This window comes from Hyla sarda, chromosome 12 (assembly GCF_029499605.1).
Source record: "Hyla sarda isolate aHylSar1 chromosome 12, aHylSar1.hap1, whole genome shotgun sequence".
NCBI lineage: Eukaryota > Metazoa > Chordata > Amphibia > Anura > Hylidae > Hyla > Hyla sarda.
The window spans coordinates 34181768-34208394 of NC_079200.1; the positions used below are offsets into that span (position 1 = coordinate 34181768).

Consider the following 26627-nt stretch of genomic DNA (forward strand, 5'->3'; position numbering starts at 1 on the left):
CTAGATGAGGCCACCTCCCCGTGGTGGTTGGGGGACACGTTTTGATCAAAAAGTGCGCTAAGAGCCTCAATTTTTTGACCAATGTGTGCTGCGGCAATCCTTTTTTGTATACCCCAAAATAGATTACAGCTCATTTATATGGCAACACTAAGTGTAAGCTTATTGGCTAAGGAAACCCCGGTGGATAATGGTGGATAACTTTATTACAAATCACAGGGTTCCTTTACACTTTCTTCCTTATCATAGAAAAAGCTTGTTATCCAACAAAAGATTCATTATTTACCAAAGGTCATTTGGATAGTTTTCCACCTTCTGGGTGCTGGCCAGGACTAGGACAATGGTTAATTGAAACTAGATAAAACCAGCCAACACCATCTAAAGTTAGACAAAATATATATATATATATATATATATATATATACACATACATACACACACACACACACGAAGGTACGGAGACAGCACAGCCGGAGTAATACCACAGCAACAGTCCCAGTCGCAGACTGTACAGGTGCAGTTTAATATCCCATATACAGATACGTTTCGGCAGTATCACACTGCCTGAGAAAGTGCTTGAGAAAGGCAGTGTGATACTGCCGAAACGTATCTGGATATGGGATATTAAACTGCACCTTATTTGAACACTACCCGGTGTGCTGCCTTATACCTACTTTGGATGTCTACCTGTACAGTCTGCGACTGGGACTGTTGAAAGTTTGGCTTGCACCCACTTGCTGTGGTATTACTCCGGCTGTGCTGTCTCCGTACGTTCTTGTGTGTATGTATGTATATAATATATATTCTCTCAAGTACACTAAAATCCATAATCAGAAAATGAAAAGACTATGGCACAACCACAAACCTACCAAGACAATAAAGAGAGGGTTATGACAACTATTATTAGTCATGCACAAATCTGACCATTTTTGAAAGTGAGACACACGAAATCCTGTTCGGAGTTTGCTACAAGCCATGTGGGAGGGACAGCAAATAGGTGGAAAAAGGTGCTCTGGTCAGATGAGACCAAAATGTAACCTTTTGGCCTCGGTGCAAAATGCAATGTGTGGCGGGAACCCAACCGTGTCCATTACCCTGAGCACACCAACCTCACAGTGAAACATGGTGGTGATAGCATCATGCTGTGGTGATGCTTCTCTTCAGCAGGTAAAGTGCTCAGAATTGATGGAAAGAGGAATGGAGACAAATACAATCCTTTAAAGGGGTTCTCCGGTGCTTAGACATCTTATCCACTATCCAAAGGAAAGGGGATTAGATGCCTGATCGCGGGAGTCCTGCTGCTGGGGGCCCCTGTGATCTTGCACGCCGCACCCCGTTTATAATCAGTCCCCGGAGCGTGTTCGCTCCGGGTCTGATTACCGGCGACCACAGGGCCGACGGCGTGTGACATCATGCCTCCGCCCCTGTGTGACTCTCCGCCCCTCAATGCAAGCCTACGGGAGGGGGCGTGACAGCTATCACTGTCTAAGCATCGGAGAACCCCTTTAATGAAAATCTGTCTGCAAAATGCTCAACTGGGATGGGGGTTCATCTTTCAGCAGGACAATGGGGGAGATTTATAAAAACCTGTGCAGAGGAAAAGTGATCCAGTTTCCTATTGTAACCAATCAGATTGAATCTTACATTTTTAAAAAGACCTCTAAAGGATATAAGAAGCGATCTGATTGGTTGCTATGGGCAACTTTTCCTCTGCACAGGTTTTGATTAATCTCCCCTAATGACCCTACTCTTTATGGATCAGATTTCAGGTCAAGCACAACGACCTTCCATATTTAAATACTTGACAGTTGTTGTAATCATACGTGCACAATAACAGTTTGTATATCTTTATTTATATAGACAGGTAGAGACACCCCACAACCCCAAAATCCCACCCACAACAGGGACACAAAATGCTGGGGGGAGGGGGGGTTAATCATATGAAAACCGGGGTTTGTGGACCCCGTTGTGCCATATTATTGTGGTGACCAGGTGCTACCGAGGGCACTTTGAAAAAAATATACATTCAATAGCGCAATAAGGATAGTGGCGCCCCCTGCAGTGCACTTCATACATGAATGGCTAGCAATACACAAGCCCTCCGGTAACCTTTCTGCTCTATCCTGTATTTCAAAGTCCACACAAAATTAAATAATTTAACACCCTGTAGAAAGGAGTCTTACAGGCGGCCAGCCCCAGCGATGACCTGTCCAGGCCTATTCCTCTTCATTGTGAGTACAAACATGTAACAAAACTGGCAGCTCTTAATTCATCCGGTGTGGATCGGGCGGTGCTACATTCCAACAAGAACATGTCGACTCACCTCAACCGCTTTATAAATTATAATAAGAAAACATTACAAAAAGATAAGTGTAGGGAGGGATTAAATTACTCTTGTCCATAGAAAATAAAAAAGTTCTTTTCTTTTTAATATATACATATGTATAAAAGACTCTGGACACACAAAATTCTCAAGTCAGGGGGGGTCCGGGAATGCCATTGAGCGTGACTTTACGCCCCCGATTGGCAGAGTGCCCATTGTGGATGGTGGATGTGGGGGCGAGTTCAGTGCTGGGATTTGGAGAGCCTTGGCAAGGGGTGGCAGGGCTGGGGAGGGAGGAAGAGGTAGAGGGAATTGGTGCTGGGCTGCTGGCCTTGTCACTGGTCGATTCCCCTTCTGATGTGGTTCCACGATTGGCTTCTTGTAGGCTCCTTGGACGACTGAATCGTATTCGCTTGCAGGATGGTTGGACCCGATACTTAAGAGGTAGTGGACCAGTCTAAGAAAGGAGATCAATGTACAGGGATCAGTTTGTCACATAACAGCATTTTTTTTCTGTAGCGATAACATTGCAGGTAACTGTCATATATGTAACTCCTTGTACACTACCGCTAATATAACACCTCTTCTGCCTTGTGAGCACCAGTGCCAAAAAGAGATGAGCTCAGAACAGTCGAAGGCTGCATTCACACTTTTTTACATTACGGGTGTCTGATCCAGCTGGGGGTGGAGCAAACCGGGCTCTCCCATACACCAGTCGGACCAGCACTGAACTCTCACGGTCAAATGGTGACTCCGGTCGGCTCATTTTTGACCCGTATCCGGTTTTGTGATCGGACCTAAAACCGTAGTATACTACTGTTTTAGGTCCGGTCAGAGAACCGCATACGGGTCAAAAATGAGCCGACCGGAGTCACAGTTTGACTCCGGTCGGCTCATTAAAAGTAAATGGAGTTCAGCTCTGGTCCGACTGGGGTACAGGAGAGCCCAGTTTACCCCTCCCCCAGCCAAATCCGGCACCCAGAATATAAAAAAAGGAAGTGTGAATGCAGCCTAAGGGTGGGTTCACACTAAGTTAGTAGTGTACGGGTGCCGGATCCGGTTGGGAGGAGCGAAAACCGGCAGCTCCCGTACCCCATCTGGAACCCCATTCATTTCAATGAGCCAACAGGAGTAAAACGCTGTCTCCGGTCGGCTCATTTTTGCCCCGTATACTGTTCTCTAACTGGTACACCACGGTTTTAGGTCCAGTGGGAAAACCATATACGGGGCAAAAATTAGCTGACCGGAGTCAGCGTTTGCCTCTGGTCGGCTCATTGAAATTAATGGGGTTCCGGCACCCGTACACTAAAAACGTTGTGTGAACCCACCCTAAAGCTGCCAAACACTTCATCTCTAAATCCCTAATATACACAAACATCCGAATGAAGGGGAAGAAAGCTGCTGCCAGTGGCGGATATTCCTGAAAACAAGAGGATAGGCCATGTTGTTGAAATCTAACATGCCCGACAGTTCTCCCTACTAATATCTGTTATATGGGGAGTCTCAGGAGGCTACTATTAGATGGATGACTAATCCCACAAAAATGAGGGGTTTGGGTGACACCTAGCTAATGTGTATGACCTGCTTAAAGGGGTACTCCGCTCCTAGACATCTTATCCCCTATCCAAAGGATAGGGGTTAAGAGGTCTTATCACGGGGTTCCAGCAGCTTTAGAACGTTGGAAGCAGGTGGCGGGAGTCATTACGTCATGGTCATGCCATGCCCCCTCAATGCAAGTCTATGGGATGGGTGTGGCCACGCCCCCTCCCATAGACTTGCATTTAGGGGGCGTGGTGTGACATCACAAGGGGGGGGGGCCCATGAAGTCATGACCCCCGCCGCTCGCTCCAAGCGTTTGGAACAAAATGTTACGAATGCTGGGGCATCGGAGTACCCCTTTAAAGCTGGCCGATTGATCTTTCTTCACTTCTATACAGGGACTGGCTGAGCATGCACATTTGTTTCAACAAGAAAAGAATAAAAAGCCTTTGACAGATATGAGGGCATGCTGAAATCTAAAGAGGCTGGATTCCCGGGTTTACAGGGTCTACATGCTGCACATAATATTACTTACTCGTCCCCAGGGGTAAATGTAAGCAATGTCCATTAGTGTATAGTAGTCCTTCAGCAGCTCTTCCTCATACAAAATCTCAACCTGCAACCAAGAGCATAGAGTGAGACATCCACCAACAAATACAATCCATAACCAAGTGCTTCCCAACCAGGGTGCCTCCAGGTGTTGCAAAACTACAACTCCCAGCATGCCTGGACAGCCTTTGGCTGTCCAGGCATGCTGGGAGTTGTAGTTTTGCAACATCTGGAGGCAACCTGGTTGGGAAGCACTGCCATAACCAGACCTCCATCAGAAGCTTCTCATCTCCCTCATATATAGTATCGATGTGACGTTTCGATTGATCTTCTCAATCAATGGGACTGAATGAGATTAAATATTGGTGTATGGTCCATATTGCTCTCCTACAGTTTTTTCCAAAAACAGGGTTGGACCTAAATGCAAGAAAGAAAACACATACCATACATACAGAGCCCACATAGGATATTTTACTATCAGAATTTTGTGGTGCCCATAGGGGTTGGCCCACCATAGAGGACTCCAGGATTGAATTTAGGGCATTTATAGGGCCGCCTGTCTGGAACCACCTCCTAATGTCAAAATAATAATTTTTCCTCACAGCTGTCAAGAGTCTCATTTGGTTTGTAGTACCTTGTACTTGCTGGGAACATCCATTTTGTTTCGTAAGAATTTGGCGAGGTGAGTTATGGTCATGGCAGCAGGACAGCGCAAGAAACGAAGACTGTTCCTCTGACGGAAGAAAGGTGAAAAGTCAGCCATGTGAAGTATTCCTAGAGAGCACAGACCTCATACAATGGGTGACATATTATATATATATATATATATATATATATATATATATATACATACATACACATACATACATACACACACAGTGGGGCAAAAAAGTATTTAGCCAGGCACCAATTGTACAAGTTCTCCCACTTAAAAAGATGAGAGGCTGTAATTTTCATCATAGGTTATAACCTCAACTATGAGAGACAGAATGAGAAAAAAAAAAATCTATAAAAATCACATGGTCTGATTTTTAAAGAATTTATTTGCAAATTATGGTGGAAAATAAGCATTTGATCAATAACAAAAGTTCACCTCAATACTTTGTTATATACCCTTTGTTGGCAATGACAGAGGTCAAATGTTTTCTGTAAGTCTACACAAGGTTTTCACACACTGTTGCTGGTATTTTGGCCCATTCCTCCATGCAGATCTCCTCTAGAGCAGTGATGTTTTGGGGCTGTCGCTGGGCAACACAGACTTTCAACTCCCTCCAAAGGTTTTCTATGAGGTTGAAATCTGGAGACTGGCTAGGCCCCTCCAGGACCTTGAAATACTTCTTACAAAGCCACTCCTTCATTGCCCAGGCAGTGTGTTTGGGATAATTATCATGCTGAAAGACCCAGCCACATTTCATCTTCAATGCCCTTGCTGATGGAAGAAGGTTTTCACTCAAAATCTTACGATACATGGCCCTATTCATTCTTTCCTTTTCTCGGATCAGTCGTCCTGGTCCCTTAGCAGAAAAACAGCCCCAAAGCATGATGTTTCCACCCCCATGCTTCACAGTAGGTATGGTGTTCTTTGGATGCAACTCAGCATTCTCTCTCCTCCAAACAGGACGAGTTGAGTTTTTACCAAAAAGTTCTACTTTGATTTCATCTGTCATTCTCCCAATACTCTTCTGGATCATCCAAATGCTCTCTAGCAAACTTCAGACGGGCCGGACATGTACTGGCTTAAGCAGGGGGGACACGTCCGGCACTGCATGATCTGAGTCCCTGGCGGCGTAGTGTGTTACTGATGGTAGCCTTTGTTACTTTGGTCCCAGCTGTCTGCAGGTCATTCACTAGGTGCCCCAGTGTGGTTCTGGGATTTTTGCTCACCATTCTTGTGATCATTTTGACACCACGGGTTGAGATCTTGCGTGGAGCCCCAGATCGAGGGAGATCATCAGTGGTCTTGTATGTCTTCCATTTTCTAATAATTGCTCCCACAGTTGATTTCTTCACACCAAGCTGCTTTGCCTATTGCAAATTCAGTCTTCCCAGCCTGGTGCAAGTCTACAATTTTGTTTCTGGTGTCCTTCGACAGCTCTTTGGGCTTGGCCATAGTGTTGTTTGAAGTGTGACTGTTTGAACTTGTTATCAGTATAAAAGACACCTGTCCACAACCTCAAACAGGCGCCATTAATACAGGTAACGAGTGGAGGACAGAGGAGACTCTTAAAGGAGTTACAGGTCTGTGAGAGGCTGAAATCATGCTTGTTTGTAGGTGACCAAATACTTATTTTCCACCATAATTTGCAAATAAATTCTTTAAAAATCAGACAATGTGATTCGCTTTATGTCTCTCATAGTTGAGGTATACCTATGATGAAAATGACACACCTCTCATCTTTTTAAGTGGGAGAACTTGCACAATTGGTGGCTGCCTAAATATTTTTTTGTCTCACTATATATCTTTATCTACCGTCTATCCGCGTCATGCTGCTTACCTTCTCCAGGTCTTCACTGTCTGCTAATTCTCGAGTATCATCCCTGGCAGAATGTAAAATGTGGTAATGGAATATTAAAAAAACAGTATTATGCATACCATACATACCACCCCCCGAGTCCAGTCTGTCATTATACCTTGCATCCTCGGAAAACTGGATTGATAGACTGATGCTCTCCTCCTCATGTACCACCAATTCTCCCGTCTCGGTGACTTTGTCCCCCTGCTCGGAGCTGGAGCCACTGTTGACTGTAAAACATCCGCACACAGCAGACTGATCAATAAAGTAAGCGGTGTTTTTACATGATGTTTGAACATGCACTGCATTTTATTCCTACACAACTTGCAGCACATTTCTATGTCCCTTTGTCTGCTTTGCTTGCACTCACAGGCATCTATACTTATAGAAAATGTTATATAATACTTCAGAGTATATTATAAGGGAGTTATCCAGGAATAGAAAACAGAAAAACAGCACCACTCCTGTTCTCAGGTTTTGTGTCGTATTACAACAGTGTTTCCCAACCAGGGTGCCTCCAGCTGTTGCAAAACTACAACTCCCAGCATGCCCGGACAGCCAAAGGCTGTCCGGGCATGCTGGGAGTTGTAGTTTTGCAACAGCAGGAGGCACCCTGGTTGGGAAACACTGTATTAGAACTTAGCTCTATTAACTTCAATAGAAGTAAGTTGCGATACCACGCACAACCTGAGAACAGGTGTGGTGCTGTTTTTTTTTTTTTTTTTTTTTTTTTTTTTTTTTTACAAATACACTGTGAAATCCTACAAATCTTCCCGTTGCACATTGTAGAGGCTGAAGTGGTAACACTCACCTTCTTTACGAGCATAAGTGGCGTAGAACTCCCTTCGCCGCTTCATCTCATCTGTGGGGGAGAAGACAAATGACCTTCAGGTTTACAGCCGCAGCACATGTCTATACTCCATGATAACAATCGCACACCGTAGATTTGCTGCAGACATTTCTTTGATATAAAATCAGTTCTGTGCATAGGGATCTGCAGCATTTCTGCAAACCCCATTCAGAAATTTCTACAACAATCTGTGAATATACCCCGCCTAGGCCCTTATACTGCGGCGCAGTCATTCTGTACAGAATCTTTGTGAGTCTAGCCCCCCAAAAAAGGGAGAAAATCCCTTAGAATTTTTTTCTGGTTCCTCGCAAGAACAAACGGGGGAGATTTATCGAAAACTGTGCAGAGGAAACGTTGCCAAGTTGCCCATAGCAACCAATCAGATCGCTTCTTTCCTTTTTAACAAGGCCTCTGCAAAATGAAAGAAGAAATCTGATTGGTTGCTATGGGCAACTGGGCAACTTTGCCTCTGCACAGGTTTTGATAAATCTCCCCCCAAAATGTCGACTACACAGACCAAAAACATAGCTAAAATCTTGTCTTTACTCCTTACCTAGCTATATGTTTCAGGAAATTGCATACATATAAAAATCTGTCATATATGAAAGGCTATGGGTGAAAACACACCGGGTGTCGGCCGTATGTGGCCAATGACCACACGTAAAGGATATGTAGGTAAGAATGATGGCCATTGGGACCACCCCAACAATCCTAAAAGGTGCCCATACACCTATTGCCTTCCCAGCTTTACCCAAATGTCTAAGGCAGTATGGCTAAGGTGTATGGTGGCCTCCCAACTCTCCACTGACAGATGAAGTCTGTGGAGAGAAGAGTCGGGCACGTTGGAGTCTTGCTGCGGCCTACCCCTTCACATAAACAACTGAATGTTAAGCCGCCCTGAACGTTCATGTGTATGGGGAGGTCGGGTTATTGGCTACCTACTGTGCAGGAGAACTGAACAACATCTCCATTCAAGTGAATGTGGCCGCAGTGCTTTTTTGGTTAGGACAAGCGGGGGTTGTAAGGGGCCGTCTAGTGAAGCATGATGGAGATTGCTAAGATTGAGCCAGAGAGAGAAGCGCTTAAAAGGGGTACTCCGGTGTTTAAACATCTTATCCCCCATCCAAAGGATAGGGGATAAGATGCCTGATCGCAGGAGTCCCGCCGCTGGGGACCCCCGTGATCTTGCACGCGGCACCCCGTTTGTAATCAGTCCCCGGAGCGTGTTCACTCCGGTTCTGATTAGCGGCGACCATAGGGCCTATGGAGTGTGACGTCACGCTCCGCCCCTCAATGCAAGCCTATGGGAGGGGGCGTGATAGCTGTCACACCCCCTCCCATAGACTTGCATTGAGGGGCGGAGTGTGAGGCGACACGGGGGCGGAGGCATGACGTCACACGCTGCCGACAGTTATCGACAGTAATCAGACCCGGAGCGAACACGCTCCGGGGACTGTTTACAAACGGGGTGCCGCGTGCAAGATCACGGGGGTCCCCAGCGGCGGGACTCCTGCGATCAGGCATCTTATCCCCTATCCTTTGGATAGGGGATAAGATGTTTAAGCACCGGAGTACCCCTTTAAAGGGGTACTTCGACCCTAGGCATCTTATCCCCTAGCCAAAGGATAGGGGATTAGATGTCTGATGTCTTATCACTATATCTGATCGCGAGGGTCCCGCCACTGGGAATCCCGCAATCTCTCCTGCAGCACCCCATGTCACCTTGTGCACGGAGCGAAGTTCGCTCCGTGTACAAGGTGACATGGGATGCTGCAGGAGAGATCGCGGGATTCCCAGCGGCGGGACCCTCGCGATCAGACAAAGGGGATAAGGCATCATACAATTTATCCCCATCCTTTGGCTAGGGGATAAGATGCCTAGGGTCGAAGTACCCCTTTAAGTGGAAGCTTCTCTCCGCTCATTCTAATAATCATGGGGGTCCGAGCAATGAGATCAAAAGTTTTTTTTTTTATGACAGGTACACTAACATTTACTAGAATTGCACTAAAATATTAATAGCCCAGTAGAATCGTGCCAAAGATTAGTCCTTGTCAGACAGACAGACTGAGAAATTGGCATCCATAGATGGAGATTCTGAAAAAGTTTATAATAGCAAACACCATTATATGTAGAGAAAGGTAAAACTAAAGCAAATCTCACCAATCCACTCATGATCACAGATGCTCACATAGGTGTCGGAGTCACTCAAATTACTAGCAGGTAGGACAAAGAACTAGGTTAAAGGGTTCTCCTGTGGAAAACTTATTTATTTTTTCAAATCAACTGGTGCCAGAAAGTTAACCAGATTTGTAAATTACTTCTTTTAAAAAAATATTAATCCTTCCAGTACTTATTAGCTGCTGTATACTACAGAGGAATTTAAATGTTTTCATCTAACCACAGTGCTCTCTGCTGGCACCATGTCAGGAACTGTCCAGAGAAGGAGAAAATCCCCATAGCAAACATATACTGCTCTGGACAGTTCCTAAAATGGACAGAGGTGTCAGCAGAGAGCATTGTGGTCAGACAGAGAAAAGAATTTCCTCTGTAGTATACAGCTGCTGATAAGTACTGGAAGGATTAAGATTTTTAATAGAAGTAATTTACAAATCTGTTTAACTTTTTAGCACCAGTTGATTTAAAAAATAAATAAATAAAGTTTTCCACCGGAGTACCCCTTTAAGTCAGGGCAAGAAAAACTCAAACTTAATCCATACTCGTGCACTGGATCTTCGTACTGCCTTGTATAAAAATATAATGCACTTCTAGCAAGTGTTATATTTTATATAGATATTTATATAATCCCATCTGTGAAATAGCCTTTGCAATAAAGCTAAATATAGGGAAGACCTTACAATTGGTTTCCCTTGTTCTAATGGGCCGGGCACAATTCCTGTTGGGTCACTTTGAAGCTTTATACTGCCACTGCCCAACAGGGGGCACCAAGAGCTCCGAGAGTTTTAGTATTTGACCTCATTCCTATGGACATCTCTTACTGTTCCCAATGTATACAGATGAATCCAGGTTGTTTAGTGACACAGAACTACTCATCATATACTGATGAATCGCGGTGAAGTTGTGTTATCCCTCTTTTCTATATGCTTTCAGGGAGTCACATGTAAAATGCAAAGTAATGAAATGAGAGGAACTGAATAAAAACAAACCTTAAAACACCTGCTGCCAATACCCTGTAGACGTTCCTGTCTGAATGGGGATGTATACAGTTTGGCGAGGAGCCATTGTCAGGTTGAAATTTAAGAACAGGAAAAAAAGGCACCAGTCCAGCAGACGTAATAAAATATTCTGTCACTATTGTTTACACGGTAATCTCATCAGACCACAGATGTGCTTCAAGTCACACACCTTAAAAAACAGTCAGCCGAAAAAAGCTGTCAGCTATTACTCTTCCCCACGCATCCGCATGCATGCTTGGTTTAACTGAGCATGCATGAGCTCTTAAAAGGGTATTCCGGCCTTAGACATCTTATCCGCTATCCAAAAGGATAGGGGGTAAGAGGTCTAATTGCGGGGGTCTCGTCGGCCATCACACCCCTCCCATAGACATCATGTCTCCCTGTCGCGGAAGCAGTGCCCGGCACAGAATGTTGGGTGCTGTATGGAGATCGCAGGGGACCCCCGTGATAAGACATCTTATCCCTTATCCTAGGCCAGAATACCCCTTTAATGGGGAGAGGGAAATAAACTTCAGATAGTCACCTCTGGCAGTAGCCTCTCCCCCATTGGACATATTAAAAACCTAACATCTAACATTGGGGAAGAGTCGGGACAGCCTCAGAAACAGATTGTCAGGTTCAGACAATTTTCATGGGATAGGATAGGGGATAAATAGCTGATCGCTGGGGATCTGACCATGGTCATTCTTGTAGCGGAATCCGCTCTGAAATGCATTGCCGTTTATTGAGACGGCACATTTCCGAGCGGTCCTAGTGCCGACATGTTTTTCCTAGAAATTCTGTTATGTGAGTAAGCCTTTAAAATGGAGAAAACAGGCTTCCGGTTCCAGTGTGGGCATGTGAGGAGCGCTGCGCCAGAGCTCCCGCGCCGTACCGTGCACACGGAGGGTTTCTTACCTGCCCACCCAGCTGATGGAGGCTCTGGAGCACACGGGAGGAGCAGAGATCCAGACTTTCCTGCGCCACCAGCTGCGGAGACTGCGATCTCCAGCTGAGCCTGCAGGATGGGAACGCCGTCTTCTCCTGACCAGCAGAGGGAGGCGGAGAAAGTTCCTGTGCGTCCGTCTGCACTATTCAGGTATATAGCAGTGCAGCTGCAGGGGACCGCACCAGCACTTAGGACTCAAGCAGCCCCGGGACCTATAAGGGGCTACCACCTTGCCTAGATCTGCTACAGCCACGCTACAGAGAAGACCAGGCAGTCTCTTCCCCAACCTGGGTCATGTGCCCCGCCTGCACACCGTGCCATAACTGCTCCAGTGCAGCGCAGGGGGGGGGGGGGGGGATTACTGTACCCTATATATGTAGTGAGGACCCAGGATCCCTCCACTATACCTCCCCTTGGCTAAAGTGTGCCCTCTGCCTCTCCTGCATGGACTGCAAGGGGCCGCACGTGGTGTCCCCAACAGTGGCACCTACCTCTATAACTGCTCAGATGTCTGCTACTGTATCTGACCCAGAGACCTCCAAGGGCACACAGCCCAAACAGGTTGCCATGGACATTGCCGACAGCCAGCCGCTATTCACCCCTGAAGAGGGGGCACAGGCGCCTCCTGTACCCCTGCAACCCCCCCCCCCCTTGGTGGGGGCCTCCCATGGATCTCCAGACATTGGCGGCAACCTTGGTTAAGCCGATTACTCCTACTATACAGTTAACCCTGGAAAACACAATGCGCTACACATTAACACAGCTACAGATGTATCTGGGCGCTCAATTGGGCCGTCTGGATGAGGCAGAACAACGCATTATCACTCTGGAAGTCAAAAATAGTGGACCTGCTACCAGACTTCACCAAACTGAAATGGATTTTTGCTATGTAAGCAAAAAATTGGAAGAGCTGAAAAAAAGATCACGACGTAATAACCTGCATATTGTGGGGGTCAATCCCTCCTTCCTTCTGATCTCCAGGACTTTTGTGAAAGTGATCTGCCAAAAGCTCTGGGACTCACGCACAAATGCAGGGTGGAGAGGGCCCATCGAGTGGGAGGGCTACAGACGTCACCTTCTCATTCTCGGAAGTCCGGAGAAGCCCGCCCCCGACAAGTTATTTTCAAATTATATGATTACAAATGACATACAGGAACTCCTGAGGGCTTATAGAAAGCGCTCTTCCCCGCTTACTTTCCGCAACAAGAAGCTGTTGATCTTCAAGGACTTCTCTGCTGATGTTGCTAAGCGTCGGAGGGCTTATGATAAAGTCTGCACTGAACTGTTCAAAGCGAAGAAATGTTTCCAGCTCCAGTATCCAGCTACTTTGAAAGTGTTTCATCCGGATGGATCCTTCACTTCCTATCAGACTCCGGCCGCGGCAGAGGCTGCCCTGCAGGAACTCCTGAGAGACTCATCTCGCCTTACCCGCTCTCCCTCTCATCACTCTCCACCATCCAGAGACCGGGGTGACACATCTCATCTCTCTTCACGACGCAGAACCAGCCGTACGAGATCTCCGGGTGACTCCAGGAAACAGCGCAAGTCAGTGCGAAGGCGTAGCAGAAGCAGCCGATCATCCTCTCCAGACCGAATGTCGTTTTGGCTTTTTCTCCATGTCTTCCTTCATCTTGGAAGCAGGGGGGGGTTTACCATTTATAGGTGGTTTCAGTTGCTGTAGTATTTTTCATGTCATTTATTACTATGTTCTTAATATAATGAGGGAGGGTACTGTTTTATACCTAGAAGGATTACTGTCATCTGCTGTTGAGTATAATGACCCTTTACTGTTCTGCACTGTTCTTGTGTACAATTTAACCTAATATTGTTACTCCTTTTTTGCTTTCTTCTCTTCAATGATGTGATTGCAGATTTCATGTCAAACGCCACACAACATAGCTCTCATGTCCCTCTATATCACTGGTCCAGCTTTCTCAAATATGTCAGGTGGAGTGGGGACCGGCCGCTTTTTCTTTGCCAGCAGTCTCCCAGCGGCTCTCACAGGATTCCTTTCACACCTTTTGTTGACCTAATCTTGTTATGTTTCCTTCTGACAGCCCTTTTTTTCTCTGTTACTGCACTAAACCTTGGCCTGCCTCGTAGGGGTCCGGGGTGGGAGTTCTGGCTACCCACATGCCTGAAAAAAGTGGAGTCCATCACCCAATTCACAACGCCCTTATTCTATTCTGGGGATCGGTCTATCTAGGGGTTTTTCTGTTCCTGTTCTATTTTGGGTTACCTGTGTTGGCTTCGCTCCTCCTCCCTACCCTTTGGAGGGTTTTTCTTTCAACATGTGTAAGATTGTGACGTGGAATGTTAAGGGCCTGCGCTCTCCACAGAAGCACATGAAAATTCTGCGTTTCCTGAAACGCCTGTGTCCAGACATAGATCTCCTCCAGGAGACTCCTCTAACGGAACAGGATTTTCAGAGAATGCAGAAGTTGTGAGTGGGTAATGAGCAGTCCAGCGACAAAAGGCAAATCTGGAGTGTTAAGACTGAATAAGTCCTTCCCTCACCACATACTCACATGACAGATGATGAAGGGCGCTTCTCACATCTGCAATTAGTTCATAATGGTACCACGTACCACATTAATTCTTCCTTCTCCCACTCTTTAGCAGCCACGGTTAACAGCACTAATGGACCGCTCACCATTCTGGGAGGGGACTTGAACACAGTAGTTGACCCGCTAGTGAAATCATACTGTCGTACATATGGGACCATTGGTGAGTGCGGGTCCCGTTTACACCACAATCCTTATTATTTCACCAATTGTGCCCACCGGAGGGAGGAGGGTAGGGGGAGAGGTTCCCGCGGTTTATTAATGTAATCCTTTTAGTGGCACTACGTTGCCTTTATGCCAAATGGTTGGATCCCATCACTCCAGATTTGCCAATGCTGATTGAAATACTTTTTAGAGAGCTTGATCGATTAGATGCCGGACGACACTCTGAATCATGCACCAACGCTTTTTTCTGAAATGGAAATCCTTTATTGTTACTCACTTTGACTCTCAGGGGATTGCTGAGATTGTACGACCATTCAGATACACCACTTGGTATAGTGTGGAATCCCTGAAAGGTTCCCTAGGTGCTTTGCGCTTACCGGATACTTAATATAGTCCACGTATTCTTCTTCAAACACAATTGTTCCTCTTTTAGATCCCCTGGGAGTCAGAGGAGCGGCTGCTGAAACCGACAGCGGCTCCCTGTGGGGGCGGGGCGGGAGCATTCGGTATTCATTTACCTCGCATGGGGCCTAGATGGCACTATTATATCTCCTACTCTTAGTTGACCATGTGCAGGTTTCTCTGACTGCTTATTTTGAGGAGATCACGGACATGGACTTTTCAAGCACCGCCTCTTGCTCTAAGTGGTTGATAAGTGACTTCTTTCTTATTGAGGGGGCAAGGGGGTTTGTTACTGTTACAGTATTGGGCCCATGGACTGTTGCGGAGGAGATATCTTTTGCGCTATTTGCATGGTAATAGCTTGTACTTTTGTCCTGAAGGATTTAGCCTTTTTGTATTGTATTATCTTATTTTTAGTTTATTGCAAAAGGTTTAAAAAAAAAAAAAGCAAAGAAAAAAAAATGTTGAAAAGACTTCAATGCCACAGACTTGATGAAATCATCAATCTTTTTAGTGACATGATAAAGTCAAACACTATACATATACCCAGGCCACATTGGCCCTCAGTAGTACCTTTAAAGGACTATTCCCCATCTCAAATATTTATATGCCGATCAGTGGGGGTCTGGCCACTGAACTTGGCAATGTTCCAAAGCCTCATTGAGAATAAATAGAGCACTAGCAGCTCATGTGCGGTGCGCTTCACCCATTCCAGGGTATAGTTTTCCCTTTATCTCCAGGGTCAGTGAAGATCCCAACAGCTGGACCCCCACCGATCAGCATGTTATCCCCTACTCTGTGGATACAGGATAACTATTTAAGATCGGATACGACTGAGGGTCAATATGGCTTGAGATGTGGTTTGACTTTAGCATGTAAAAATAAATAAATAAAAAAATTAAGGATTTATCTAGTCTGGCACTGATATTAGATGTTACAGAAGCCACACACAATGTGTTCTCACCTCTGAAGAGTCCTGGCACAAGCTTATATACGATGTCTTGTAATGTTTTATCCGACCTAAAGAAGAAAATTTACATAATAAAAGTATATCCATACATTGTATACATATAAAGCATCACCACCTAGCTTTCCTACACTGCTGAATGGCACATCCGCCTAGTTATAGAAAGTCTTCACTTTTTTCACATTTTGTTATGTTGCTCCTTTCCCCGTCATTCTGCCCTCAATATGCCACAATGACAAAGTGATAGAAACAGGTTAGGCTGCGTTCACATCATGCATCATCCGGGCAGTAAAATCGGACAAATCGATTGCATAAAATCTAATCGTATGGTAGAACATTCTGATGCTTTTTTATCCAATTTTTAAACAAATTTGGATCCATTTTTAATAAAGTGTCAAGGGGCTACTGCGCACACAAAATTGTGTGTGATTAAACAGTCACCCGATTCAATACCATTGAAAGAAAGAAGCAATCTGATTAGTTGCTATAGGCAACTGCACCACTATTCCTATGCACAGGTTTTGATAAATCTCCCCCATTGTCTTGTTGGTAGGTGAACCTTCAACCCAGTCTGAGGTCCAGAGCGCTCTGGATCAGGTTTTCATTAAAGATAACCTAAGGTCACTCTGAATTTTTTTAATCTGTTGCAGTAACCAGTAGATAGCCTAGGGGGCCCTGATCACAGACCTGTTTACAGAATGATGATCAGCCTTCTGTTGCGGAGTTATAAGGCTTTGTTTGGTGGGCAGGACTTTATTTTCCTATGGGTTGTGTTCAGCTGTGTTCTGTTTCCAAAAGGGTTTGGGGCATGCATATTTCGTGGCCCCGCACCCTTATTAGGTGTGCACTGCATAGAACTCACCCAAACATGGCCCATATGAAAATAAAGTCCTGCCCATCTGAAAGATTCACTGATCTAGAGGGTGCCGATCATGCTGTAAACAGATGTGATCACGCCCCCTAGTGATGTCACGCCATGCCACCTCCATTCATGTCTATCAGTATATAGCGGAAAAAAGCGGAGGTGGCACCGGGTGCGATGTAGGTCTCTAGACAGTGTAGGTAGGTACCCGGGTGGAGGTATGCAGGCCTGCAGCGTGAGGACGGAGCCCAGGGGTGGGTCTGTATGTAGAATGCAGAAATGTATAAAAATGCTGCGGTGGCGCTTCCAAGGAATTAACCCAAAGTCGTGGGTTTTGGTATAAAGTAAATGTATTTTTACAGCATAAAGAAATCAAAGAAAATAAATAAAGCAAGACGCGTTTCGGGAGTCACAGCTCCCCTTTTCAATTGTAGGTGGTTACTGCGACACAGACATGAATGGAGGGGGCGTGGTGTGACGTCACTAGGGGACGTGGCCATTACGTCACGTCCCCGTCTTGGAGGCAGCGCATGGCACATAATGCCGGGGGCTGCACCGAGATCGCGGGGGTCCCTTTGGATAGGGGATAAGATGTATAAACCCAGAATACCCCTTTAAATAATATCTATCTACTTTGCTCCTTTCAGCTTTCCCTCAACCCTGACCAGTCTCCCTGTCCCAGCGGCTGAAAACCACACCCACACACCGCTCAGTCAGTCAGAGTGACAGATTTCTTAGTAGGGCGATCAGCGCAGGGAAGAGTCCACATTATTCCAAACTTCTGCCATTTAAGAATTATGGAGGTCACTGGGCTCTTGGGAACTTTCAGTGCAGCAAACATTGCTTTGTACCCCTCTCCAGATCTGTGCCAAACAAACAAACCTGTACACGAGCTCCGCAGGCAGTTCTTTCCACCTCATGGCTTGGCTTTTGCTCTGATACACATTGTTACCTGTGTTTTAACAAATCCTGTCCAATCTGCTGAATTTACCACAGATGAATTTACCACAAATTTATTGTGCATAATTCCAAATAATACATCTTTGAAAAGCATAAACCCTGTAGGAGAAGTAATGGTAGCCATGATAGCAGGCCTACAGCGTACCCAAAGAGCTCACTTCAGAGCAGGGGTCTCAAACTGGTGGCCCTCCAGATGTTGCAAAACTTCAACTCCCAGCATGCCCAGACAGCCGTTGGCTGTCTGGGCATGCTGGGAGTTAAAGTTTTGCAACATCTGGAGGGCCACCAGTTTGAAACCCCTGCTCCAGAGCAATCCGCATTGAAATCCTGGAGGCAACAAGCTGGATCTATTGCATCCCATCGTAGGATAACATTTGGGTACTGCCCCTAGACTTATTTTTGGGGTTTGACATCTGCAGTCTGGACTGATGTGAACCCCAGCCTTAGTCACTGTTCATAATAGCATTGTGAGGCATGAGAGATGAGAGCTGTCTGGCAGCAGCTTACCTCTCCCCAACCATGAACATTCAGCAAAGCCAAATATTCATGCGTATGGGGTGAATAGGGGAGCTGTCAGCTGAATGTAAGTTATTTCCATACCTCCCCAAAGCTGTCAGCATGTAACATGGCAGCTCTCAGGTGTGATTTCAGCAATACTCACCTGATGCTAAGAAGTGGGCGTCCTTTGTGCACCTGAGAGTCACACATGGGGCAGAACTTGTGGGCTTCTAAGTAGCGCAGGATGCAGGTCTTACAGACTGCGGAAAGACAAGCAGACACAGCTTAGGGTATATTCACACTATGGAAAAGCAAGGTAGAATCTGTGAGAAATTCCGTGAGTATTCCACCTTGTATCACAATCCTATTGACTTCAATGGGATTACAAAAACTTCTTGTATGTTGTACAACTTGGCAAAATATTAACCTATCTAATATACTTCATAAAAAAAATGTTCTCTCTTTTGTATAGAAATCATGGACTTTAAAAATAGCCCACTAGGGGTCCCCATACCATCCAGAACATAATCTTGTCCACCTCCAGCCTCATCTTTGTCCCAGGTGAAGCACAGGACAAAGTCCAGTAAGTGAGAGTGCACTCCTCTGTGCTCACTCCTGTCCTGTCTATCAGACATGTGTGAAAACAGAGAGGGTGGGGGGGGGGGGGGTTGCAGAGCAGCCTGCAGTGATTGGATGAAGAGATCCAGCACAGCAGACTCAGAAAAGAAGTGAATGCATGGTGAGTGAGGGCAGGCTCAGTGCTTGCCTTGCACACACCCCTTCCTGAGCAGTGGATGTCAGAATGAGTGAGCTGCAGAACAGAGAAATTTGTGGGAGAAATACATAAGCTAGACACATAAATAATCATGTAAAGCATCGGCATGACATAGAGGAAGAGAAGCATCCACCAGAATCCGTAGTCAAATGTGACATTTCGGCACTTATTTCCACGGCTTATTTTCCACATCATTTCTGCTCCATTTAAAACATGGAGCAGAAAAAGCGCAGCTCCAAAGAGGAATTCAGCAATAGCGCAGCGTTTCCCAACCAGGGTGCCTACTATGCCACTGCGAAGTGTGGTGTTTGTGCCCACTATGCCGCCATGACGCTAGGGCAGTGTTTCCCAACCAGGGTGCCTCCAGATGTTGCAAAATTACAACTCCCAGCATGCCCGGACAGCCTTTGGCTGTCCGAGCATGCTGGGAGTTGTAGTTTTGCAACACCTGGAGGCACCCGGGTTGGGAAACACTGCCCTAGCGTCATGGCGGCATAGTGGGCACAAACACCACACTTCGCAGTGGCATAGTAGGCACACTCCCGCCGCAGAACGCAGAAAAGCGTAATATACCTGCTGTTGATGTTTATTTAGGAAAAGGTATATTTCAAGTGCGACATCCCTCTATACACCACACAGGCCCGTCAAACCTTCACTAAATCATTTCACACTACTGCACATTATTCACAGCCATTGGTGGAGACTTATCAAAAAACCTGTCCAGAGGAAAAGTTGCTGAGTTGCCCATAGCAACCACTTTCACTTTTGAAGAGGCCTCTGAAAAATGAAAGCAGTGATCTGACTGGTTGCTATGGGCAACTCCTCAAAACCTGTCCAGAGGAAAAGCTGCTGAGTTGCCCCTAGCAACCAATCACTTTTGAAGAGGCCTCTGAAAAATGAAAGCAGTGATCTGACTGGTTGCTATGGGCAACTCCTCAAAACCTGTCCAGAGGAAAAGCTGCTGAGTTGCCCCTAGCAACCAATCACTTTTGAAGAGGCCTCTGAAAAATGAAAGCAGTGATCTGATTGGTTGCTATGGGCAACTCCTCAAAACCTGTCCAGAGGAAAAGCTGCTGAGTTGCCCCTAGCAACCAATCACTTTTGAAGAGGCCTCTGAAAAATGAAAGCAGTGATCTGACTGGTTACTATGGGCAACTCCTCAAAACCTGTCCAGGGGAAAAGTTGCTAAATCTCCCCCCTTATGTCCATAATTCAGCAGTGTTTACTTACAGGAATGCAGACACTCCACAATGGTGGCAGCGTCAATGAAGTACCCCCCACAGAGGGCGCACATGAGGTGCGGGTTGAGCTCCGTCATCTTGATCCGCATGGTCCGATGCATTGTGCCGTAGGGGGGGCAGGGGATGTGGGAAGGGGGGGAAAGGGGGTGAACTCTGCAGATACATGGAATAAGAACAGAGAATTGGTTACACATATGCAAATGTAAACCGCACGCAGCAACAAAAGGGTTAACAAGGGTAAAGTGACGGGCGGTGTAAAGTACCCTCGTCTGAAAGAGTGGAGTGTGTAGGGCTAGAAACAATACCCCCTGGAGGCGGTGGGTTGAAGGAGGCAGAGACAAGAATGTGGCGGGCTATTATACATCTGCAACGACCAGATGGGCTTCAACGATAGACGGTGTTTATAGTAGAAATGGGCACCATCTGACACCCATGCTGCCGGGTCATTACGCCGGCAGTGTCTAGCCGATCCACGGGCAGCCAGAAAGGTTACCCACCTCCAGTTTCAGCCATACACCTACCTAAGCCTATCACAAGCCTCTACATTGTCACACCCAGCTTTTAGGAACTTTCCCTGGCAACAGTACAGCGAAAAAGAACCAATCCGTTCGGGGGGCTAATAAATAAGTCCGCAGCTTACAGAAGTGGTTTTAGACCATCTGCACCCTCCAGCTGTTGCAAAACTACAACTCCCAGCATGCCCGGACAGCCTTCGGCTGTCCGGGCACGCTGGGAGTTGTAGTTTTGCAACAGCTGGAGGCACAGATATGACGGATACACATTTAAAATGACGGACACCTATTTAGCAGGGCAAAGCTTCCATTGTTAAGTGCGGCATGCTGTGCTATTCTGGCCATGAAAGAAAAGAGGCTCCTAATGTGAACACAGCCTAAACCCTGTGAGCTGTAATAGCAGATTGTGAATATTCTCCATGTATCTAAGCAAAAGAAGTAATAAGCCGAGCAGTAGTTAGCGGTTGGGTTAGCGATACGATGCGGGCAGCTCACCCGGGTGCCCTAAAGAAACAGAACGTTCCGCCGAGTAATGATAATAACAGGGCAATCCCACCGCTGACCCCTGTGCCCCTCCGCTCCCTACAGCCCTGTACTGAACAAGCCAATGAACTTTCTATTAACACCGCCCCCCCCCCCTACTCTAAGCATTTCTTTCTTCTTCAGTGTATTACCGGTATCCTATTCGTGAAGCAGGAAGCTCAGGATGAACAACCCTTCCACTAAATTATGGGCGGACAGGAGAAAGCAAACTGTACAGCAGTGGTTTCCAAACAGTGGAATTCCAGCTGTTGTAAAACTACAACTCCCAGCATGCATGCTGGGTGTTGTAGTTTTTGCAACAGCTGGAGGTCCACAGTTTGAAAACCACTATTTAAGTCTACAGCAGGGGACCCCCCAATAATCAATTGGCACCCAAATACAGCCGATTCTATGAGAAGATCGTAAAATTAACCGTCACCATATACGCCTGTCATGTAAGCGTCAAAAGTTTGCCCCCCCCCCCCCCCCTGACCAGGACGTTTCCGTCCGCCACGGCTTTCACCGGATGACCGGACGTCTCCCGTACAGGTAAAAAAAGGTAAATCAAGTTTTCCGTGACAACCCAGGGTGCAAAACCCTAGGTGAGGGTAGGATGAGATCAGTATGGTCCCCTCTAGATTGGGATATACAGAATATTTGCAACAGCTGGAGGTCCACCGTTTGTAGACCACTGCTGTATAGTGTCCTGGAAAGTTATCAATTCTGGGTGCGGATGATCAGATATTACACATCCACACAGATATACTTATTCTCAATTACTTTTAAAGGAAAACTCCAACCAAAACTAACTTATCCCCTATCCACAGGATAAGGGATAAGTAGCTGATCAAGGGGGGGTCCGACTGTTGGGGACCCCCCCGCGATCTCCGCAGAACATGCTACTCACTGAGAGCCAGGTCCCGTTCCGGAGATTGCAGGGGGGGGGGGTCGAATCCCCCGCGATCGGCTACTTATCCCCTATCCTGTGGATAGAGAATAAGTTAGTTTTGTCTGGAGTTCTCCTTTAATGTCAAAATTATAGGGGTTCTCCCCATTGGACAATCCTTATATGCTAGAAGGGACTCTTAGCAATAAACTGATCACATACCTGCTGGGAGCCCCACTGATCAGCAGGGAAAACCTGGCGGTAAGTGTTCAGTTTCCCTACAGCGCCACCACAGGGGATATGAAGCATTACACTGTGCCTATTAAAAATCAATGGGGAAGATTTATCAAAACCTGTGTAGAGGAAGAGTAGTGCAGGCCTCTTTAGAAATGAAAGAAGCGAGCTGATTGGTTGCTATGGGCAACTGCACTACTCTTCCTCTACACGGGTTTTGCTAAATCTCCCCCAATGGGTGTATTGCAGAACAGGACAGGTCCTCCAGAGAGAGAGAGAGACGCTCTTTATACGTGTTCTCCGCTAAGAGATGAGGATCCTCATGGAGTATCTGAAAATGTGAAAAACAACGTATCCTCTATCCACAGTGCTGTCCTCGGGTATCTTCGGCTCCTATATAAATTAATGGAGCGTGTGTTGGCATCTGAGAGCCGGGGCCCACTTTTTGGAGATGGTGGCAGTGCCCAGTGGTCTTATTCCCTGCGATTATACACTTATTATCAGGCTTTATTATCTCAGTTATTATCAGGCTTTATTTTTAGGAGAGGTCATCAATACGTGACCGGTGGGGTTCTGTTTAGGATAAGCCATCAATATGTGATCAGTGGGGTTCTGATTAGGATAGGCCATCAATATGTGATCAGTGGGGTTCTGTTTAGGAGAGGCCATCAATATGTGATCAGTGGGGTTCTGTTTAGGAGAGGCCATCAATATGTGATCAGTGGGGTTCTGTTTAGGAGAGGCCATCAATATGTGATCAGTGGGGTTCTGTTTAGGAGAGGCCATCAATATGTGATCAGTGGGGTTCTGTTTAGGAGAGGCCATCAATATGTGATCAGTGGGGTTCTGTTTAGGAGAGGCCATCAATATGTGATCAGTGGGGTTCTGTTTAGGATAAGCCATTAATATGTGATCAGTGGGGTTCTGATTAGGATAGGCCATCAATGTGTGATCAGTGGGGTTCTGTGTAGTATAGGCCATCAATATGTGATCAGTGGGGTTCTGTGCAGTATAGGCTATCAATATGTGATCAGTGGGGGTTCTGTGTAGTATAGGCCATCAATACGTGATCAGTGGGGTTCTGTGTAGTATAGGCCATCAATACGTGACCAGTGGAGTTCTGTTTAGGATAGACCATCAATATGTGATCAGTGGGGGTCTGTTTAGGATAGGCCATCAATATGTGATCAGTGGGGTTCTGTTTAGGATAGGCCATCAATATGTGATCAGTGGGGTTCTGTTTAGGATAAGCCATTAATATGTGATCAGTGGGGTTCTGTTTAGGATAGGCCATCAATATGTGATCAGTGGGGTTCTGTTTAGGATAGGCCATCAATATGTGATCAGTGGGGTTTTATTTAGGATAGGCCATCAATATGTGATCAGTGGGGTTCTGTGTAGTATAGGCTATCAATATGAGATCAGTGGGGTTCTGTGTAGTATAGGCCATCAATATGTGACCAGTGGGGTTCTGTTTAGGATAGACCATCAATATGTGATCAGTGGGGTTCTGTGTAGTATAGGCTATCAATACGTGATCAGTGGGGTTCTGTGTAGTATAGGCCATCAATATGTGACCAGTGGGGTTCTGTTTAGGATAGACCATCAATATGTGATCAGTGGGTTTTTATTTAGGATAGGCCATCAATCAGTGGGGTTCTGTTTAGGATAGGCCATCAATATGTGATCAGTGGGGTTTTATTTAGGATAGGCCATCAATCAGTGGGGTTCTGTTTGGGATAGGCGATCATTATGTGATCTGTGGGGTTCTGTTTGGAATAGGCCCTCAATATCCAATCGCTGGGGTTGTGTTTAGTATAGGCCATCAATATATGATCGGTGGGGTCCTGTTCCCTGGCACCCTTTCCGATCAGCTGCCTTTAGGGGCAGCTGTGCTCGTGCAAGAGCTACAGACCCGTCACTTCTTACCAGGCTCAGTGCGGTGGACTGGGTAGTGGCCGTACCTGGTATCATCAAATGTGACAAGATACAATACCAGGTACACCCACTACCCAGTGTACAGCATGGAGCCTGGTAAGGATTATAGCAGCCCCTTAATCAGCTTACTGGATACCGGGAGTTGTATCCACACCAATTGGATATGAATGGCCCATTCCAAAGGAAAAGCAATCAATATAAAGGGGTCCTCCGTGATTACAAAAACACAGCAGCTTTCTCCGAAAAAACAGCTCCACACTTGTCCTCAGGTTGTGTACGGTATTACAACTTGGAGCATTTGCTTCAATGGGAAGGAGCTGCAATACCACGCGCAAGCAGAGGACATGAGTGGCGCTTTTTCTTGGCTTTTTTTTATTTTATTTTTTTAATCCTGGACAACCCCCTCTAGACTTGCCGAGGGGGATTACTCGGATTAATAGATAACTAATCTAGCACGGGGCTATTTATGTCACACGCCAAATTGTCTGGATCACACATAACGTGATGAATAGTTAACGGAAGACGACAGCTCAAGCAAAGACGTATATGATGACGATACAGGGCTGGTGGCTATCGGGGCATGCTGGGAGTTGTAGTTCTGCAACAGCTAAAGAGCCACAGGTTGAGGGGTCACTGACATTTAGGCTTCCCATTTCACGAATGGTTGGCTATAGCTTCGCAGTCGTCCCCGCGAAAAGGTCAAGGCTTCCTACGAGATCTGGAGATGCATGTGCCGATCTTCAATTCGAGCACCAACTCCACTCGAAAAAGAAAAAAAAAAGTCCTTGAGTCGTCCTCTTCGATGTCATCGCTTCTTCACAATCTGCTTCCATAGCCCGATGGAGTTGTACCCAGCTTTCCTTAGTTTGGACATATGGCTGTGTTACTAGGTAGACTTGCTATTCGGTAGTCTGGCAAAGCTGGGTGACAACCCCACCGGCAGCCAATCCGGTTGTCCCTCATATATGGCTGGATAACCCATACACCAGATTGACAGAATTGGAGGATTCAAGAACTGGGGCACTTTTTGGCTATAGGTTGGAGATTGGGCTGCACACTGTTGAGTCCTCTGGTACCGGGGGTCACCCTATGGATTTATTGATCCTGTATATCCGCCATAGTGGGGGATTATCAGTCAGACACACACTGTCACCATTACACATGTAAAATACATAGTTTTAGTCGTCTCCAAACTCTGCACCTCCAGCTGTTGCAAAAACTACAACTCCCAGCATGCCCGGACAGCCAACGGCTGTCCGGGCATGCTGGGAGATGTAGTTTTTGCAACAGCTGGAGGTCCACAGTTTGAAAACCACTATTGTAGTCTACAGCAGGGGTACCCCAATAATCAATTGGCACCCAAATACGGCGAGAATATCGTAAAATTAACCGTCACCATATACGCCTGTCACGTAAGTGTGAAAAGTTTGCCCCCCTGACCAAGACGTTTTCGTCCGCCACGGCTTTCACCGGATGACCGGACGTCTCCCGTACAGGTAAAAAAAAAAAAGGTAAATCAAGTTTTCCGTGACAACCCAGGGTGCAAAACACTAGGTGAGGGCAGGATGAGATCAGTATGGTCCCCTCTAGATTGGGATATACAGAATATATATATATATATATATATATATACACACACACAGCACACACAGCCCAGGCTGAGGAGGGGGGAGGTCAGCAGCACATGATCACTACCATATGGGGACCCCCAGGAAAATGCACCCCCCATAACCCCAGCATGCCCCCCACAAAGAGCACATCCCTCCCCCCCCTTACCTGGTGATGCTGCTGCTGTTCTCTCCGCGGTCCGCCTGTCTCCAGGATTATTTCTCCCAATGGCTCTCCCCTCCCCCTCCTGTCTCCCCCCCAGTCTCTCAGTTCTCCTCCTCCTCTGTCTCCCCCTCCCTTTGTCTCTGTCTCCTCTTCCTCCCTTCTTCTTCTTCTTCTTCTCTCCTCTCTTTTTTCCCCCTCTCTCTCTCTCCAAAATGGCTTTTTTTTTTTTTTTTTTTGCAGACAAGGACAGGCCCCGCCCCCACCCCAGTCATGTGACCTCCTCCTCCTCCCTGGGGATTTGAGCAAAAAAAAAAAAAAAAAAAAAAAAAAAAAAAAAAGGGGGGGAGGAGAGGGAGTGCAAAACAGGAGATGGGGATGTGTGTGCTGAGGACAAAGAGCCAGACACTGCCAGACTGTGTCTAAGGAAGCCCCCTC

The 26627-nt window shown here is 46.3% G+C and overlaps 1 protein-coding gene across 2 annotated transcripts; it reads right to left on the minus strand.

Moving 5' to 3' along the window:
- Nucleotides 1-1828: 1828 nt before the first annotated feature.
- On the minus strand, nucleotides 1829-26372 carry PCGF2 (polycomb group ring finger 2). Of its 2 annotated transcripts, XM_056548048.1 has the most exons (10): nucleotides 26196-26372; nucleotides 20317-20480; nucleotides 18475-18571; nucleotides 15989-16044; nucleotides 7733-7783; nucleotides 7040-7151; nucleotides 6904-6946; nucleotides 5043-5141; nucleotides 4395-4475; nucleotides 1829-2777 (listed from the first exon to the last, which is right to left on the minus strand). In XM_056548048.1, the coding sequence occupies exons 2-10, from the start codon at nucleotides 20426-20428 to the stop codon at nucleotides 2469-2471; spliced, it is 960 nt and encodes a 319-aa protein (XP_056404023.1). In that variant the 5' UTR covers nucleotides 20429-20480; nucleotides 26196-26372; the 3' UTR covers nucleotides 1829-2468. The 2 variants fall into 2 exon arrangements, with proteins under 2 accessions (XP_056404023.1, XP_056404024.1); XM_056548049.1 differs by lacking the exons at nucleotides 20317-20480; nucleotides 26196-26372 and adding an exon at nucleotides 19660-19918.
- Nucleotides 26373-26627: the final 255 nt, after the last annotated feature.